An 18,248-nucleotide genomic window follows, 5' to 3' on the forward strand; every position below is an offset into this window, starting at 1 on the left:
TTTAAGAAACAACTCATCGGTGAACATCGTCACTAGGAGATCATCGTTTTTGCCATATTAACAAAAACTCCCTTTGTGATTTTGCAGCCCCGACAACCCAACCCTGACTGGCGTTACTCTGCCTCCCTGAGAGCAGGAATGCACAGGTATGGCTTTCCCTCCTCATTTCACTCAGAAGTTACTGCAACTGTTTGACTCAGATAAACTGTCTTCATAGGCCGGAAGCAGCTGTCAAAACTGAGAAGCTTAGATACTTTGCCAGGGGAATGCAGTTGTTTATATGTCTCCGTGTCTATTCCTTGAAACATTAGAAGTGGTCAGTGCCAAATGCTTATCAAGTGCCGGCAAATAAGAATCTCCTGTAAAATCACAGATACAGGCGACTGTTTACTTTCTCTCATTAAAATTTCCTTAAGGAAGTAGCTTCAACTTCTTTCATCCCTTCCCCATCTGTACTTTCTGTCCTTCCCTTAAAATTATAATGAATACTGATGCTTTCAGACTTGAGTACATTGTGTAATATATATGCACTTGTTGTCTACCTTGGTTTTCCATCACACATTGACTGTTATATCCTGTTAACCACAGTAATTGTTGTTCATGTTCACCCCTATTAGAGTCTCCTTATCTTTTCCATCTTGTTGCTATCTTATTGCCTGCCCTCAGTGGCAAGAGTTGTTCAGAGGATGAGCCATGTGAAGGGCTTTTATTGAATATCTGGAGACCAAATCTAGCTTACTTTTAAATTAACCTAGAGCAATAACATTACTTTAAAACTCAGATTAAATATAATTTTGCCTTCTCTATTTTGTCTCTTTGACAGTAATTGATTAACTACCATTATTCCCAGACCTGATCTAGTATTCATGCCACCGGGCCAAATAAAAGATTCATTGTTTGTGAGTGTCTTTGGGAAACCAAATGGAGAGAGCCAAGCAACTAGTGTTCACTACCACCAAAATAACTTAGTTTTAAAGAAGAAATAAACTCCAGACTTAAGCCCCTCAAAATATCTGGGCAACTCTTGAGTAGATCGTCACCAAACCTTGATCAATTTCTAAAGAGAGAGCTTACAGAGTATGTATTGAGTTAATGAAAAATTAGTTTTAGCCTGTTAAAAACACATTAAATCAAAATAAATCAACATATTCCCAAACATTACATTACAAATTGAGCAGAAATCATTATAATGGATGCTCTTTCTGAACGAGAAGCAATCAGTGAAAACTGAAGATCAGTAGTTGGCTTGGTGGGACATCACATTGGAATCTGGTCATAACTTTAGGCCAGAAACACTTATGCAGATGCCAGAATACTAGGTTTCAGAAAGATTCTTCTTATTTGTTAGAAACCAGCTTATGGTTTTGCCTGCACCTGAGCTATTGTGGTGGACTATATGATAGGAAAAAATATGGTTTACAATACCAACTTCTTTTGTCACAGTTGAATTAGTGCTTTACTTGAAAAGTACCAAAGCTATAAGATGCACCTTTAAAACTATATTAAAATAAAATACTAAACTATATCAGTTCCTTATTCCATTTTCAAATGAAAAAAAAAGAAGCCACATGTGTTTCTATTCAGGATTCAATTAAGATATTATGAGATTCAAGTAGGATAAGAAATGAAACAAAAATTAAAACTAAATGTTATTTATTCCTCACAGTGTAGTACATGGAACATATGTTAAAGTTGTGAACTTAAACAACACTCATCTTTTTCACACATACGCTTGGCTTCTTGGCCTTTCTAGCCTCAGATATCACGTGCCTGTTCCTTTGAAAATTCTGCTTTGAGCTGAGCTGGTTCCTAGGGTAGTTCCATCTTCAGAGTGAATCTAATTGAACCCATACAATTTGCTGGTAGAATCCACCAACACCCGAAGGATATTAATATTTGGAAAAAAGAGAAGATTCTAGGGTGTAGATGAAGGAAAGAACAGCAGTAGGGCAGAGCTTAATGAGTGAATTTCCACTAGATATGTTGTTTGAAGTCAAAGAGTAAGAGGATATTGGGAATTCCCTGGCAGTCCAGTGGTTCGGACTCTGTGCTTTCACTGACAAGGGTGCGGGTTCAATCCCTGGTCCGGGAACTAAGATCCCATAAGCCTTCTGGCACGGGCAAAAAAAAAAAAAAGAGTAAGAGAATATTGAACTTAGAGATGACCTTCCCCCACAATATTTCAAGTTTTCCTGCTCTGTTGAGTCACATGACTCCTTCAGGCAGTAGTACTCTAAGTTTTACTTTAGTAATTTAACTTCCGAGATGAACCAATGCCTAATTTCAAAGAGTCCTCTTATTTTGGTGAGGGTTTTCTTGGGTGATATTTACTCTTAGGGTCCCATTTGTTCCTTTCTTCATCCAGAAAATATTGAGGGTCTCATATCTGCTAACATTACACATACATAAAGAATATGATGTTCTCTCTGCCCTTGAACAATTTACGTTCTATCTCTACTTGCCTCTAAGGATCTCCCAGTTCATGTCTCACTCTCTGCAATATTTCATGATGAATTAATCTCTTCTGAACTGGGATCCATGAGTGCTGGTGATAAACTTCCTCTAGTCCCAGGAAATGTAGGGTGGGTTATCTATGAGGAAAAGATACAGAAAGAGTAAAACAGAAAATAAAGTTAAGAATTAATTGGGCCAAACTGGAATAATACTACAGTTACCAGCAAATGATGTTCGTGCTTTCCTCTTTCCTATGAGAACCCAGAAATAAGAGATCTAGCAAAAGAGGCTTAGGGCTTTTGAGAACAAGCTCTCCTCATCTGCTTTGACATTAAGACGATAAAATGTCATTAGCCTTCTGATGGGCTTCCTGTTAGATTTAATGAACACCACACAGCATTACTGAAAACCAAAATTGCTATAAAGATAAAACATGTTTATCGCCTGCATGGTGTAGCAGACAAGTAAGTCAGCAATGCTTTTACAGTTGATGTAAGGTGACTGCTCAGTGGTAATTGCTTCAGTTCAAGCATGAGTAAAAAGTGTTAGCTGCAGCCCTGCCTCCAGAGATGTGAGCACTTTCTGAGGGTGGAAGGAGAGCTGGAAAGGCATTTATGGTCTAACTATTATTTGGGTCTATGTGTTTACTCAGTTCTGTGCACCTGGAAGAGGCTGGCATTCTACGAGCTGGTCCAGGAGGGCCTGATCAGCAGTGGCCAACAGTATCCAGTGCGACACCAGGTAAAGACCCAGGGTCTCTCCCTTCTTGCTTGGATTCTGGAAAGCCATGAGATGACCTGTTTTTGTAAGACCAGGAATGTCAGTGGCTCTCTTTTTATTCTTACTTCTTTTTCTTACATGTGTGACTTCCTTGCTTACATGATTATGCAGGAGTATTTTGATTTTCCACTTAATGTACTTCAGCAGTTGAAAACAGATAACATAAGGGTGTGTGTGTGTGTGTGTGTGTGTGTGTGTGTGTGTGTGTGTGTAAAGTTATTTTCTGAAATAACTGGGTACATTTCAAATGCTTAGGCTGTCCGAACTACAACAGGCAAGATCTGGTGGCCTCATGCACAGAGATGACACTGTTAGCAAAGATCTTTTGGTTAAAGGTGATGGAAATCCACTCAAAGTAGTAAGCAGAAGGGAGACTGATAGATTGATTAACAGATAGATCGATGAAATGGAGTTTCTCATGGAAGTGGAAAAGTTGTCAGAACCAGGGCACCACTCTGGTTGACTTCAAGTCACAGTCAGGCCTCCTCCTTCCCTGACATGTACATCATTCTGCAGACTGAATTTTATTGCCTTGACATGCACATTGCCAAACATGACCAGTCTTGCAGTTTCTTAGTTCAGAGGACCAATGGGAACTGATTCCTAATCCAAACTTTCAAGAAAGAGAATCTGCCAGATTAAATCAAGAACCCAATGGCTGGGTGAGCATAAAAAACTTGCCTAAACTCATATTTCCTTATTCTTGCCCAATCACTGAAGCAGTGTCATATAATACAAATATGGCTTTGGAGGCCCATCCCTGTGGCAGTTATCAGAAAGGAAGGATTATAGAGACTGCAAATGTTGTCTACCATAATCCTCTATTAATAGAACATGATGATGATGGTAATAGTTACTAATAATTGAGCCACAATGTACCCAGACACTGTGCCTTGTGTGATCTCATTTATTCCTTGAGACAATCTTGCAAGGGATTTATTATCTCTATTTTACATGTGAGGAGCTAGAGACACAGAGAGACTAAGAAACATACCCAAGTTCACATAGTTTGTAAGTGGCAGAGGTAGGATTCAAACCCAAGTGTGTCTAGTTCCAAATCCAAGTGTATCTAGCTCTTATATTCATAGCATGGCTGGCTTGCAAGAATCCACCCAAATCCAAATGCATACATATATGCATACATAACAGATTACATAAGCGTATGTGTAAAAAGTTCTTTCCAAAAATAAGCTGGTGCCTTTCAAGTGATTAGGCTATGCAAGTAACATGTGCAGCTAAGGGCCCATTTTCGCTGGCAGCTCTAAGGGTTTTCGTTGATTCTAATCAGCCAGTATTTGCTATTTATGAATATTGTATAATTCAACTAAAAGTCACATTTGTTAAAAAAAAAACAAATGCTCGAGTTAAAGCAATTCATTAGAGAGCTAATATTGCCAGATGGCAAGGGGAAAAACATAAAATAGTTCATTGACAAATCTGCAACCCTAATGCCAGTGATGGTGTGAAGGAGCGATGGAGGAGGAAGTGGTTTTAGACTACCAAGTGCTGCAGGATGGGAGGCATCTGAAAGGTGAGAACTACTCAATCCTAGCAGCCCCATGAAATCATGCCCTCCTACCCTGCCTCCATTTCAGGGTTTTTTCTTGTTCTTATAGAGACTTTGTAGGTCAGGCTGGTGAGCCCAAAATTAACTTTGAATACATTCTCCCTTTCATCAGTGTTGCTGGTTGGTGTGTATTCCTAGGCCAGTGGGAAATAGGAACTGTTTACTGATTATTTTTATCTGCATCTGGCCCAGGGACTCTCCTTCAAATTCAAAAGAATGTTAAGAACACATCTTTTTAAAAAAATTTATTGAAGTATAATTGATTTACAATGTTGTGTTAGTTTTTGCTGTACAGCAAAGTGATTCAGATATATGTGTGTGTATATATACATATATACACTTATTCTTTTTTATATTCTTTTCCATTCTGGTTTATCATAGGACATTGAATACAGTTCCCTGTGCTACACAGTAGGACCTTGTTGTGTATCCATTCTCTATATAATAGTTTGCATCTGCTAATCCCAAACGTCCAATCCTTCCCTCCCCCACTCCCACTCCCCCTTGGCAACCACAGGTCTGTTCTCTTTGTCTATGAGTCTATATCTGTTTCATGGATGGGTTCCTTTGTGTTGCATTTTAGATTCCACACATAAGTGATATCATATGATATTTGTCTTTCTCTTTCTGACTTACTTCACTTAGTGGTAATTCCTAGGTTCATCCATGTTGCTGCAAGTGGCATTATTATAGCTGAGTGATATTCCATTGTGTATATTTACCACGTCTTCTTTATCCATTCATCTGTCAATGGACATTTAGGTTGCTTCCATGTCTTGGCTATTGTAAACAGTGCTGCTATGAACATAGGGGTGCATGTATCTTTTCGAATTGTAGTTTTGTTCGGATATATGCCCAGGAGCGGGATTGCTGGATCATATGGCGACTGTATTTATAGTTTTTTTGAGGAACCGCCATGCTGTTTTCCGTAATGGCTGCACCAATTTACATTCCCACCAACAGTGTAGGAGGGAGGAACCCATCTTTCTGACAGAAGAGAGGGAAGGAGTCGCCATCGCTCCACTGCCCAAATGTCCTAACTCCTCTTGTATAATCCCTTCTCTCCAGTACTATACCTGGCTGTTGAGTCATGAGTCACAGTTTTCATGGACTGAGCTGGACAGAGCTTATATCTTCCAGTTACTCTATGGGTGACCTAACCATACTTTTCAGCATACCTCTGCACCAGTGATAGGACATTAGAGAGATGTTCCTCTGTGTTCTGCTCTGTCCTTTTGGTACTTTAGGGTTTTAGGACTCAAAATATGTTCTGCAATGTTTGGAGGGAATATGGCATAAAGATGAAGATTATGGTTTAGAATCAGATCTGAATTGAATTCCACTTCAAACTTACTTGCTGGGTGAGCATAAGCAAATTGCTTAAATTCATGTTTTCTTAATTACCCCATCTGTAAATTGGGTATAATTATAACACCTATCTTATCTGGTTGCCATGATAACTAAAGAAGAAAGAGCTGAATATAGTGCTTGACATATAGTATTAATAAATGTCTATTTTTTTAAAATTATTTATTTGGCTGCGTCAGGTCTTAGTTGTGGCATGTGGAATTTTTCGTTGCGTTGTGCGGGCTTTTCATCGTGTCACACAAGCTTCTCTCTAGTTGTGGCACTCAGGCTCCAGAGCAGATGGGCTCAGTAGTTGCAGCATGCGGGCTCTCTAGTTGTGGCACATGGGCTCCAGAGCACGCAGGCTCAGTAGTTGCAGCTTGCGGGCTCGCTAGTTGTGGCTCATGGGCTCTAGAGTGCATGGGCTCGATAGTTGTGGTGTGTGGGCTCAGTAGTTATGGTGTGCGGGCTCAGTTGCCCCGCAGCATGTGGGATCTTAGTTCCCCAACCAGGGATCAAACCTGCGTCCCCTGCATTGGAAGGTGGATTCTTAACCACCGGACCACCAGGGAAGTCCCAAATGTCTAATCTTTTTATTCCTTTTTTTCTGGGATACTTTCGTTTCATGCAGTCTGTGTGGTGGCCTTCGCTGGTAGCATCGTAGCGAGAATTCAGTAGTTCTCATTTCTGAACCCAGATACAGACCCTCTAAGGTTGTCTGGGTCATCCTGACATCTGTACAGTCCTGTCACCCCCAGCCACCCTCCTGGAGATGGCATGAGGAGAATTTATCAGTTCTGCCTGAGAAAAAGGAAAAAAACTTGGTTGCTTTCATTCCCAAGTAGAGCCTGCCTTTCACTGATTCTGTTGCCCTTAGTGTTTCATGACGAAAGTGCAGTTGCTTCCAAAAGGCTTCCTAGTGGCGCCTGAGTCTCCTTTCACTTGTGTCTGAGACCTTCTCAGGAACCAGCACCTTCTGACACCAACACCTGCAACAGTGGCAGCCATGGGAATAGAGAGAGGCCTGCTGTGACCGATCCCCCCTCACATGTGTTCTTTGTAGTTGTTTTTCCCTACTGATGAATTCTTTGGCTTTGTCCCCACACTTTGTCCCCATTCATTTTCACAGTCCACAGAAGCCTAGGCTAAGATGCCACGCTCTGAAGGGATCAATGGGGACATCACCAGGTGATGTTTCCTGCAGGATAAACAAGTCGGGCATTAAGTCTGTTAATCCCAATTGTTGGCCACTTTCTCCAGCCTTGCCTCTGTGTGAGCAGACCTGGACCACAGGCTTCTTATTTCCTCGGCAGCTCAGTGAGACTGAACAGGGAAAGAAAAGGAGCTGAGTAGGGAGTGCACAGCACACAGTCATCCTTCAGATGGAGGAGTGTGTTGCGGGGCTGAGGGCATTAAAGGGCCAGTCATTCGTGCTTACAACTCTTCTAACGTTCTCAGTGTGCAAGCTCTGAACAGGGCTTAATGAGTGCCCTCTTGTGACAGTTCCTAGAGAGAATCCCAAGAGGTTATAGAAAGACTGTCCCTGCCTTCAAGAGAGCTAGTCTGGCTTCAGGGCCCCTGGCTGCTTTGCTATCTTGACTGGTCCTTCCAGGCTCCTCTTTCTACACTTCATGGGATCTCAGGACTTACCTAAGGCAGCAGTAAATTAATTTTAGAGTGAGAGATATTCGCTATTTTCAGAAGAGCTCAGAATTCAAAAGAGCTCAGAGCTCAGCCAAAGAATTCATCAGTGGAGGAATTCCGAAATGCACAACACTGCCAAAGATAACATTCTAGCTTTTCAAGGAACACCCCAGAGGATCTGGGGCTGAAGTGTGAAAGGTTAATTAGGTAGGTGAGGCAACTAAGGCCATGAGGTTTCCTTAGAGAAGCTTAGTTTATTTTTTTATTTTATTTTTGGGGGGGGGGGCTTTCATTCTTCTGTGTTGTTGCCTGCATTATCTCTGTCTCTTTTTTTTATGGGGGTATAGTTGTTTTACAATGTTGTGTTAGTTTCTACTGTACAGTGAAGTAGAGTTCCCTGTGCCATACAGCAGGTTCTCATTAGTTATCCATTTTATACATATTAGTTAGTATATATATGTCAGTCCCAATCTCCCAATTCAGCCCACCCCCGATTTCCCCCCTTGGTGTCCATACGTTTGTTTTCTACGTCTGTGTCTCTATTTCTGGCTTGCAAACAGGTTCATCTGTATAGAGAAGCTTAGTTTAGAGTGACTGCACAGGGGTTCTCAAGGTATGGTTCCCAGAGCCACAATGACAATACGTATCAAATCTGCAATTCTCGGGCTGGGGCCCGGCCATCTGTGCTTTAAGGAGGCCTCCAAGTGATCCTGATGAACCCTAAGGTTATAGAGTTGAGAGTAAATATTTCTGAGATTGTCTGATACCTTTGGAGGCTCAGAAACCATGCAGGGAAGCCATCTGTTTATGATTCTTACAGGAAGCCCAGCAATTGTATGTTCCTGGGACCATTACATAACTTTTCTGAGTCCCAGTTTCTTTCTCTGTAAAATGGAGATAGTAGTAGTGTCTACCTTACAGCGTTGTTGGCAAGAATTAAATGAGATAATACACACAGCCTGGAGAACACTGTTTAGTAAATGGTAGTTATTTTTATGATTTTTCAAGGTATGAGTCTATCCTTCAGCTTCAGAATTTAGGTCTGAGTTGTTCTGAGTAGTCTCTGTGGGAAGGCTTTATTATAGAGCAGATTTTTTTAAAAGCGCCTTTTTGTGTCCTCGGGGGATTGTTTTTGCCCTGGTTTGCTGCATCTCTTTACTCTGTGGAAGACGGACAGTTTATGTGCCCTAGTTTTATAGGGAGATTCATGCTCTTATTTGTCTTAGGGATTCCTACCTCCCTGACTAAATCACCTCCCCACGGAGGGGCTCCATGGAGACTCCATCTCTGATTCTCCCCCAGAAAGAAGCCATGATCCTTAAATTTGGGGGAATCCATATAGGAGTACCGTCAACATGAATTTTTCCACATCATGAGTGACTGCAGCCTCAGGCCTTGTTTGAGAATTTAGAAAGCATGCCGTTCCACTAACCTGCTCACCCTCAACTTCTGCTGTTGTCATGGCAACGATAGTCCTGGGAGATGTGTGCATATCTTTATCAGGAAAAAAAAAATAAGATCTGCGATCTATGTGGGTGGAGCAGCTCCCTCCCGTCAGTATCCTCCACTCTCACCTTGCATCTCACAGCCCAGGAGTGCCAGCTTGCCGTAGTTGTGTCTAGTAGCTGAGGAAAGTAAGTCCTTGTGTAAGATACACTTTTACCTTCCGGGGGCGTGGAGCTCATCATGTCTGTTGGAGTTCTCTATGTAGCTTATCTTGTGTGTTCTGACCTGGCCTGGAGGGAGAGAGGGAGGTGGTGTGAGAAGGGGAATTAGAATTCTCTACCCAGGAGAAGCCAGGAAGTTTAAGTCTCTGCTGGCTCCATCCGTGACTTTCTTCAACTCCTTCTTAGGAGAACTCTCTGCACCTCTATTTTTAATGGTCATGTAAATAAAAAACTAGAATGAAGAATTCCTGCTTTTCCTGAAATCAAAAGTTTCTGTTGAGTAAATAGATTCTGAGATATTTCTTTCCCTCCACCCTGTATTCCCTGCACCTCTCTCATTTTTCCTACACCCATTCTTCCAGGTTCGGTAGCCCTGGGCAGGATACAGTCAGGATTGGGGCCATGATACATAGTAAAAGAATTTCTTCTATGTCAGAGACCCACAACAGATCATGTGCCTCCTGAAAATCGAATCCCTTGTGCACTCAGACGTGTGCTCCTGGGCATACATTTTGGAGAGGAGAATGTAGTGAGGAGAGAGGAGGGGCAGGAGCTGTTCTCTTAGGCTGCAGTTTCCTTCAAATCCCACAGATGCAGAGAAGCAGCTAATGCAGGGTCAGGAAATGGAGACTCATTACAGTCCCTCTGGTTATCATTGATCCACCTAATGAGCCACTGGAGCAGTACAGTCTGGCCCCTGCAAACTTCATCATGAGAAACAACTTCTGCGTATGTCTTAGGAAAATAATACACTTCATTCTTCTTTTGTTTGAGTGTCGCTTGGGACAGGAGAGTTTCTGAATAACCCTCCCTTCTAGCTTTCTCTACACACCGTCCATTTTTTTGGCGGGGGGGGGGACAAAATTTTATTCCAAAATGCTGGAATAGATTTTCTTCTTCTTCTTTTTTTTTTAACATCTTTATTGGGGTATAATTGCTTTACAATGGTGTGTTAGTTTCTGCTTTATAACAAAGTGAATCAGCTATACATATACATATATCCCCATATCTCTTCCCTCTTGCGTCTCCCTCCCTCCCATCCTCCCTATCCCACCCCTCTAGGTGGACACAAAGCACCGAGCTGATCTCCCTGTGCAGTGCGGCTGCTTCCCACTAGCTATCTGCCTTACGTTTGGTAGTGTATATATGTCCATGCCTCTCTCTCGCTTTGTCACAGCTCACCCTTCCCCCTCCCCATATCCTGAAGTCCGTTCTCTAGTAGGTCTGTGTCTTTATTCCTGTCTTACCCCTAGGTTCTTCATGACATTTTTTTCCCTTAAATTCCATATATATGTGTTAGCATACGGTATTTGTCTCTCTTTCTGACTTACTTCACTCTGTATGACAGACTCTAGGTCTATCCACCTCATTACAAATAGCTCAATTTCATTTCTTTTTATGGCTGAGTAATATTCCATTGTATATACGTGCCACATCTTCCTTATCCATTCATCCGATGATGGGCACTTAGGTTGTTTCCATCTCCGGGCTGTTTTAAATAGAGCTGCAATGAACATTTTGGTACATGACTCCTTTTGAATTATGGTTTTCTCAGGGTATATGCCCAGTAGTGGGATTGCTGGGTCATATGGTAGTTCTATTTGTAGTTTTTTAAGGAACCTCCATACTGTTCTCCATAGTGGCTGTACTGTAGCTGAATTTTTAAGCCCCTTATCGAAAGGGAAATTCAAGTTTCTGTTGGGGAGATCCTAGGGTCTCAGGGACCAAGGAAGGGTGTGTGTGTGTGTGTTACCAACTCTGCTACCTGACTTGGCTCAAAAACAACAGGGCACCTGTATGTTTGAGAGCTTTGTGGGGAAGCGGAAGTGGCGGGTGAGGGTCAGCAGTTCATTCTGTGGGAAAGAGTGCTTGGGTTGTATAGAATTGGTGGGCTTGGAGCACCTCCCTGGGAGGTGCTTGGACAAGAAAGACCTATTTATGGCCTGGTTTGAGGGCAGAGGGGTAGTGATAACTTGTAATGCCTTTAAGCTTTGCAGCTCCAGCAGGCGTTGCCCTCAGCCTCACTGATTCTAGTAAACTAGAAACGAGAGCTGGCCCCCAGCAACAGCAAGGATCTTTAATGACAAATATTTTCAGAGCAACTCAGTCCAGATTCCAAAAGAACTTAAAAAGTTCTTTTTCTCAGAGGCAGTTAGCTTTGCAGTTGAGAAGGTCATTGCCTAACCTGGAGAAACATATTCAGGTCAAGCACTGGCTGGAGACTAGGGGCCTCTAGGGGAGGGTCATAAGAGAGCTCAGTCAGTGCCAGGAGGCCTGGAAATGAGCCTGTGGGTTGGAGAGGAGCCTCTCTCTGCCTCAGCACTTGGAGCTTGTTACCCACAGTTATAGAAAGGACAGGGAGAAGAGATGGATACTGTTCCACTCTCATCTCAGTGAGACCAAGAGCTTCCCCAGCAGTACGCTGCCTGGAAAGGTCTAACTCCAAGGCAGTGGGCTAGGTGAAGGATGGGAGAAGGCAGTCCTGAGGATGGCAGTACCAAAGGAAATAAAGGGGAAAAAAGGATGTTTTTGCATAGTTTTAAAATAGGAAATGGAGAGCTTTGTAGAAGTCAGACTCAAGAGATTAACTACAGAAGGTTAGGGTGTGAAAAGGTAACTTTCAGGAACCAAATTTGCATCCACAAGACAACAGGAATGATGGGAAGTTTATTGTTGCTAGAGTCGTGTCCCTGGGCTGCTGAATCCCAAGCAGAGTACCCTAAGCCTCCCGATTCTAGCTGCGATTGCGTGTGAAAAACAACCAAACAAACTTTAAAAAGAAGGAAAGCCTGTCCTGTACAGAAAGTCTGAACAAACAAGTTTGTTGTTGATGGTCCAAGAAAGCCTGCCAGCTTGGGTTTACTTCCAACATTGGCCCAATCCCGTGTCCAGAGCTGTTGCTCTAGGTGACATCGTGGGCCAAGCTGAGTAGTGAGGTGACATTCCCCAAGTCACCTCTCTTATTTTCTTTGACTCTGCGTCATAGATACTGTCTTACCCAAGCACACATATGTCATATGTCTGTTTCCATAGTCACCTGGTGTCACCCAAAGGTCTGTGACAAAGCTAGAAGCTTCAGCCAGTGTAAATGACTTATGTTAGATGCACACCAAGCTCCATGTCAGAGTTTTGGGGGGAGAAGGGCATCACCAGACGTGTAAACAGCCCTGAGATGGATGCCCTTGAGCCTGTGAGGCTGGCTCTGTGTGTGATGATGAGCAAGGAATATTAGAAGTTAGCAGAAGTTCCCTTCTCTCAGCTAATGCCTATTAGTAGGGAGGTGTGTGTGTCAGTTGGAGGGTCTTTGTCGTTGAAGTTTCAAAGTTTTTGAATCCTGTGCTGTTGCCCCCCTGGGTTGTAGAAATAGTATTTTAGAACAAGAGAAAGGAAGACTATATAATAGCTGTTATTTATGGAGAACTGTGATAAGGACTTTACATGTATTGCGTCTTTAAACAAGAGAGAAGTGATTATTATTCCCGTGTTCTAGATTAGGAAAATTGAGGCTCCCAGGAATTAAATGACTTCCTTACAGTCATCCTTCCTTACATCTAGTTGGTGTTTTTTGCTCACTATTATATTCCCAGTATTGAGGCAGCTGTCTAGTACATGATGGTGCTTAATAAATATTTGTTGAACTCGTCAGGGAATAGCAATGGCTGAGGCTATATTTGAACCCATGTCTGCCTGCTGCTGAACTCTATGCATTTAAATAATACACAACTTTGTCCCACTTGCCAGGTGAAGCGAATAGTTGGGTAACTAGGAGAAGACTATTCACTGTCTGAGTTCCAGGCTGACTGTAGGGGTCTATAGTATTTCCCCATTCCTGCTGTAATCAGTTTCTGCAAACTTTGTGACTTAAAGCAATACAGATTTATTATGTTACAGTTCTAGAGGTCAGAAGTACAAAATGGGTTTTACTGCTGGCTAAAATGTAGGTAGGTTCCTGCCACTATGTAACAAGGATCCACTTTCCTTCAATTTCCAATAACATGTTGCTCATTTCCATCTGAGCCCTCCCTGGCAGCACCTTTAATGTCCATATTTCTACAACAGTCTGTTCATGACAAGTTAGGTATTCCCCAAGACAATATATGTTTTCTCTACCATACTCCTCACTTCTGAGTCCTCTCTGGCAGAGTCATTAATATCCATATTTCTACTAACAGTCTTTTCAAGGTAATCCAGGCAATTTCTTCATGCTCCTCAAAGCCCTCCAGTCTCTGCCCACTGCCCAATTCCAAAGCCACTTTTACATTTTTACTTATTTGTAACAGCAACACTCCACTTCCAGATACCAAAATCTGTATCAGTTTCTAGGGCTGCCATAATGAATGACCACGAACTGGGTGATTGAAAACAATACAAATTTATTACCTTATAGTTCTGGAAACCAGAAGTCCAAAATGGGTTTCTCTGGGTTAAAAATCAGCATGTTGGGGCTTCCCTGGTGGCACAGTGGTTAAGAATCCGCCTGCCAATGAGGGGGACACAGGTTCGAGCCCTGGTCCGGGAAGATCCCACATACCGCGCCCGTGTGCCACAACTACTGAGCCTGCGCTCTAGGGCCTGCGAGCCACAATTGCTGAGGCCCGCGTGCCTAGAGCCTGAGCTCTGCTACAAGAGAAGCCACCGCAGTGAGAAGCCTGCACACCACAACGAAGAGTAGCCCCCGCTCACTGCAACTAGAGAAAGCCCACGTGCAGTAACGAAGACCCACCCAAAAAGCAGCCAAAAAAAAAAAAAAAAATCAGTGTGTTGGAAGGGCTGCATTCCTTCTGGAGGCTCTAGGGGAGGACCTTTTTCCTTGTCTTCCAGCTCTCAGGCTGCCTTCATTTCTGGGCTTAGTGGCTCCTTGCTCCATCTTCAAAGCCAGCTACGTAGCATCTGCTAATCTCACTCTGACTCCCCTGCCTCCCTCTTTCCCTCGTAAGGACCCTTGCGATTACATTGGGCCCACCTAGATAATCCAGGATAATCACTCTAGCACAAGATCCTTAATTTAATCACATCTGCAAAGTCTTTTTTTACCATGTAACATAACATATTCACAGGTTTCAGGAGTTCCTAGGACCTGGGCATCTCTGGGGCACCATTATCCTGCCTACCTCAGAGTCATTTATGTGCAGGCAGCAGTATCTGTGTGTGTCTGTGTGTAAATTTCAGTAGAGACGAAGGTAAAATAAGGTGCATATTAGGACCCTGAAGAGGGTGTAGTCAGTGTGGACTAGACTCTAAAAGCCTTTTAAAAGCTATTAATTGCCAGAAGTTTGCTGGAGACATATCCATCACCCGCTTTCTCTCCAGACCTTAGCTAATTAGGAATCGATGCATGGGGCCACCTGAGGAAATCAAAGTTCAGAATCAGGCTTATTGTTGGTAAAGAAGTTCTGGAGAATACCACAGGGCCTCTAGCAATGCAAGGGAAGAATACCACAGGGCCTCTAGCAATGCAAGGGAAGAAAATCAAGAATGGCAGACCTCTCCCTTAGTGAGGAAGGGGAACTGTCCTGGTTTGATTGGCTGAGCTAGAGCAGAGAAAGAGAATTAATTAGGTAAGAGGTATGTCATGAAAGAACAGTAACTGTTGATCCTAATTTGGCGCAGTCAGGAAACACAATCCAGGGAATTCCCTGGCAGTCCAGTGGTTAGGACTCCATGCTTCAAATGCAGGGGTGGGGGGGTGGGGGGCGGGTTTGATCCCTGGTCATGGAACTAAGATCCCACATGCCACGCGGCGCAACCAAAAAATTAAATATTTTAAAATAAAATAAATAAATGAATAAAGGGCATGGTAGCTAGCAAAAAAGTCAGTCACTATTTCTAAATCTCACTTTTCCTCAGGGATGCCTCCTGTGTCAGGGGCAGGGTGGTGGTAGGCCAATTCTGTGGATACACATGATTTGTTTGTTTGATTTTTAGGAGCATTTTGCCTAACAAACCTATTCTCACACTAGCTACCTCCTTGAGATCCTAACAGGCTAAGCACTTCCAAAGCCTGGAGCATCTCAGCACTCTCAGCAGCTCTGACTGGAGACTAAATCACCCTCTTGCCTCTGACAGTGACTAGCCATGAGACCCATGGAAGGTTCTCCTTGGAGGCCAGCATCCCCTAAAGGCTCCTTGTGTCACTAAGATGTCGATCCGACTGCTGTCCCTCAATCTGCAGCCAGTGGAGTTGTGTTTAGTCAATGATCAGTGTCATGTCAATTTCCCTTTGTTGGACCAAGTATAAATTGATTCTAAATACCTGTCTTGGGGAGATTTCTGTAGGGAAGATGAGCTTTTCAGTGTGCTGTCTCTAATTCTGGGCACTTAGAGATATAAATTAGTTTCCTTGGTCTTTTCACACTCAGGGTCACAACCTTGCCTCCAAGATACTAGCCTTCTTTTTTTTTTTTTTTTTTTTGTGGTTCGCGGGCCTCTCGCTGTTGTGGCCTCTCCCGTTGCAGAGCACAGGCTCTGGACGCGCAGGCTCAGCGGCCATGGCTCACGGGCCCAGCCGCTCCGCGGCATGTGGGATCTTCCTGGACTGGGGCATGAACCTGTGTCCCCCGCATCGGCAGGTGGACTCTCAACCACTGCGCCACCAGGGAAGCCCAGATACTAGCCTTCTAAATGGTTGTGATTTGAAGGGCACTAGGAAGATCATCACAAAACTCACCTAACAGGCAGGTCCCTAGAACTTTACCATTAACCACCACCACTAGAAGCATTCTCTTTTAAAATACCCCTTCATTCATTCATATCCTCTCTCTTCCTCCCTCCTTCCCTCTCCCTCTCTCTGTCTCTCTCACACGCACACACATACACACACACACACACACACAAAGTATTAGACTATCCCGTCCAAGGGTGCTCTCCTTGGCTTGGCTTCAGTGTAGAATTTGGTTGGAGCTTCCTATAGTCATTAAACAAACATTTGTTAAGTACCTACTTATAGCCAGTCTTTGTTCTAGGTGATGCGAATACGATACTAAATATAACACAGTCCTGTCATCATCTAGTGGGGGAGACAGAAATGTAAAGAAATAAGGTGGAAATATTACAGTGTCAGGACCGTAATAGTGCCATGTATAGGCAGGTCCAATAAGGAAGCTTGTCGGTCTGGAATGGGACCCAGAGTCTATCTATGTTGTAATCCATGCAAACCCCATGTAAATATGGTCAGCTGGTTCATCTTTCCTGATAAGGACCTCTTTAATTGTTTTCACAGGGCTCAAACCCTCCCTCAGCAACCATGAATGTTAGATATTGTGGGAGCCCAGAAGATGGAATTGGGAATTTAGGGGACCAGATCAAAGAGTATGTGGCATTCAATACTGGGTATTGAAGGATGGTACATAGAATGCGGGAAGAAAGAGAGTTCCAGACAAAGGGAACAATACATGCGCGTGTGTGAGCCTTAAACCCAGAAGGCATATTCTGGGTGAACAGAATGAGTGCATTTGATGGGCGGGGTAAGGTGGAGGACTGTTGGGAAATGAGATCAGAAAGCTGGACTGGTGTCAGATTTTGTTGGGCTTTAACAATCCTGCTAAAGAATTAGAACTTTCATTCAGTTGCTGGCAATGGAGAGCCACCAGGTTTGTTTGTTTGTTTTTAAGAAAGGAGCCTCTATTGAGCCTCCTTAGCTCTACTGAATCTGCAAAAATCATCCTGTAATGTGTCAAGACAAATTCATAAGCTATCAACCTAGTGTTTTCCTCCACCTAAATCAGGGATTAGAAATGGTGAGTGTCTAGAAATGTGGGACCAAGAGGGTGATGAATGCAGCATTTTTGTAAAAAGGCGTGGCCTTGGAAATGTTCTTAGGTAACTCTGCTGGACTTGGTTTGATCGTGTCTAAGAAAATGTGGAGCGTGAAGGGAAGACTTGTTTAAATTTTGCCTGTGTTAGCTTTTTAAGGGAGGTAGCATGGCATTGCACACTGCCTGAGCTCCCTGTGGTACAGCTGCATCACTGTGCCTCAGATTTATTATTGTGTATAAAAGGAAAGACTGAAGGCTGCTGTAAGGATTAAGTGAGGCGATGCCTGTGAAATGCTTAGCACAATGCTTAGCTCACGTTACTATTTTCTCAGTTTAATACACCTGGCACTTAGCACAATACCTGGCACACAGTATACAGGATTCACAACGTCTTTGCTAGATGAAATGGAATGGTCTTAGGGTGCACAGAGTTGTAGGGTGGTGGTGGTGGAGAGGGTTCTCCCCGACGACACTCATTCTCCTGCCCTCCGCCCTGCAGTATTCTGACAGCACCTCCGTTTTACACCCTCAGTGCAGAGATACCACGGTTTGTCTAGAAATGGTTGCTCAAGGCTGCGAAGGGACACAGCAACGGAGAGCCTGGGATTGCTGCTAAATCTTAAGAAGAGCAGATTGTGACAAAGTACGGGGTGGGGGGGAAGACAGAGAAGAGAAAATGTGAAAACCTAACGAAAACCAGACGCAGTGCTCTCACTGAGTGACATGGTGATGCCTCACCCAGTTTCACGTGGGACAGGCAGGGTGAGACCACTGTGAAGAGTCACTGTCAGGTTGCGGTACTGAAGGAGGAGCCTGGCGGTGGGCTCTGGGGTCCAGGCAAGGCTGCTGCATGGGGCCTGGCACTTGGAAAATGCCCTGTTTGGTTTAATACTATGCTCTCACCGCCTTGAAGTTCTTAATCATTTTTTACAAGGGGCCCCCCATTTTCATTTTGTAGTGGACCCTGCAAATTACATAGCTGGTCCTGGGTGCAGGCTACCTGGGGCAGTGACATTTTGCCTCAGCTAGTTTTTG

At 43.4% G+C, this 18,248-nt stretch overlaps 1 protein-coding gene across 1 annotated transcript in view; it reads left to right on the forward strand.

Annotated features, from left to right (window-relative positions):
• Nucleotides 1–18,248, forward strand: part of PCDHAC2 (protocadherin alpha subfamily C, 2) — a 44,731-nt gene that overhangs the window by 11,409 nt on the left and 15,074 nt on the right. Inside the window, exons 2-3 of the mRNA XM_019924565.3 lie at nt 88–146; nt 3,107–3,195. Coding sequence (XP_019780124.1) covers nt 88–146; nt 3,107–3,195 — 148 coding nt within the window. The remainder of the gene's footprint in view (nt 1–87; nt 147–3,106; nt 3,196–18,248) is intronic.

The sequence above is a fragment of the Tursiops truncatus genome, chromosome 3, assembly GCF_011762595.2.
Source record: "Tursiops truncatus isolate mTurTru1 chromosome 3, mTurTru1.mat.Y, whole genome shotgun sequence".
NCBI lineage: Eukaryota > Metazoa > Chordata > Mammalia > Artiodactyla > Delphinidae > Tursiops > Tursiops truncatus.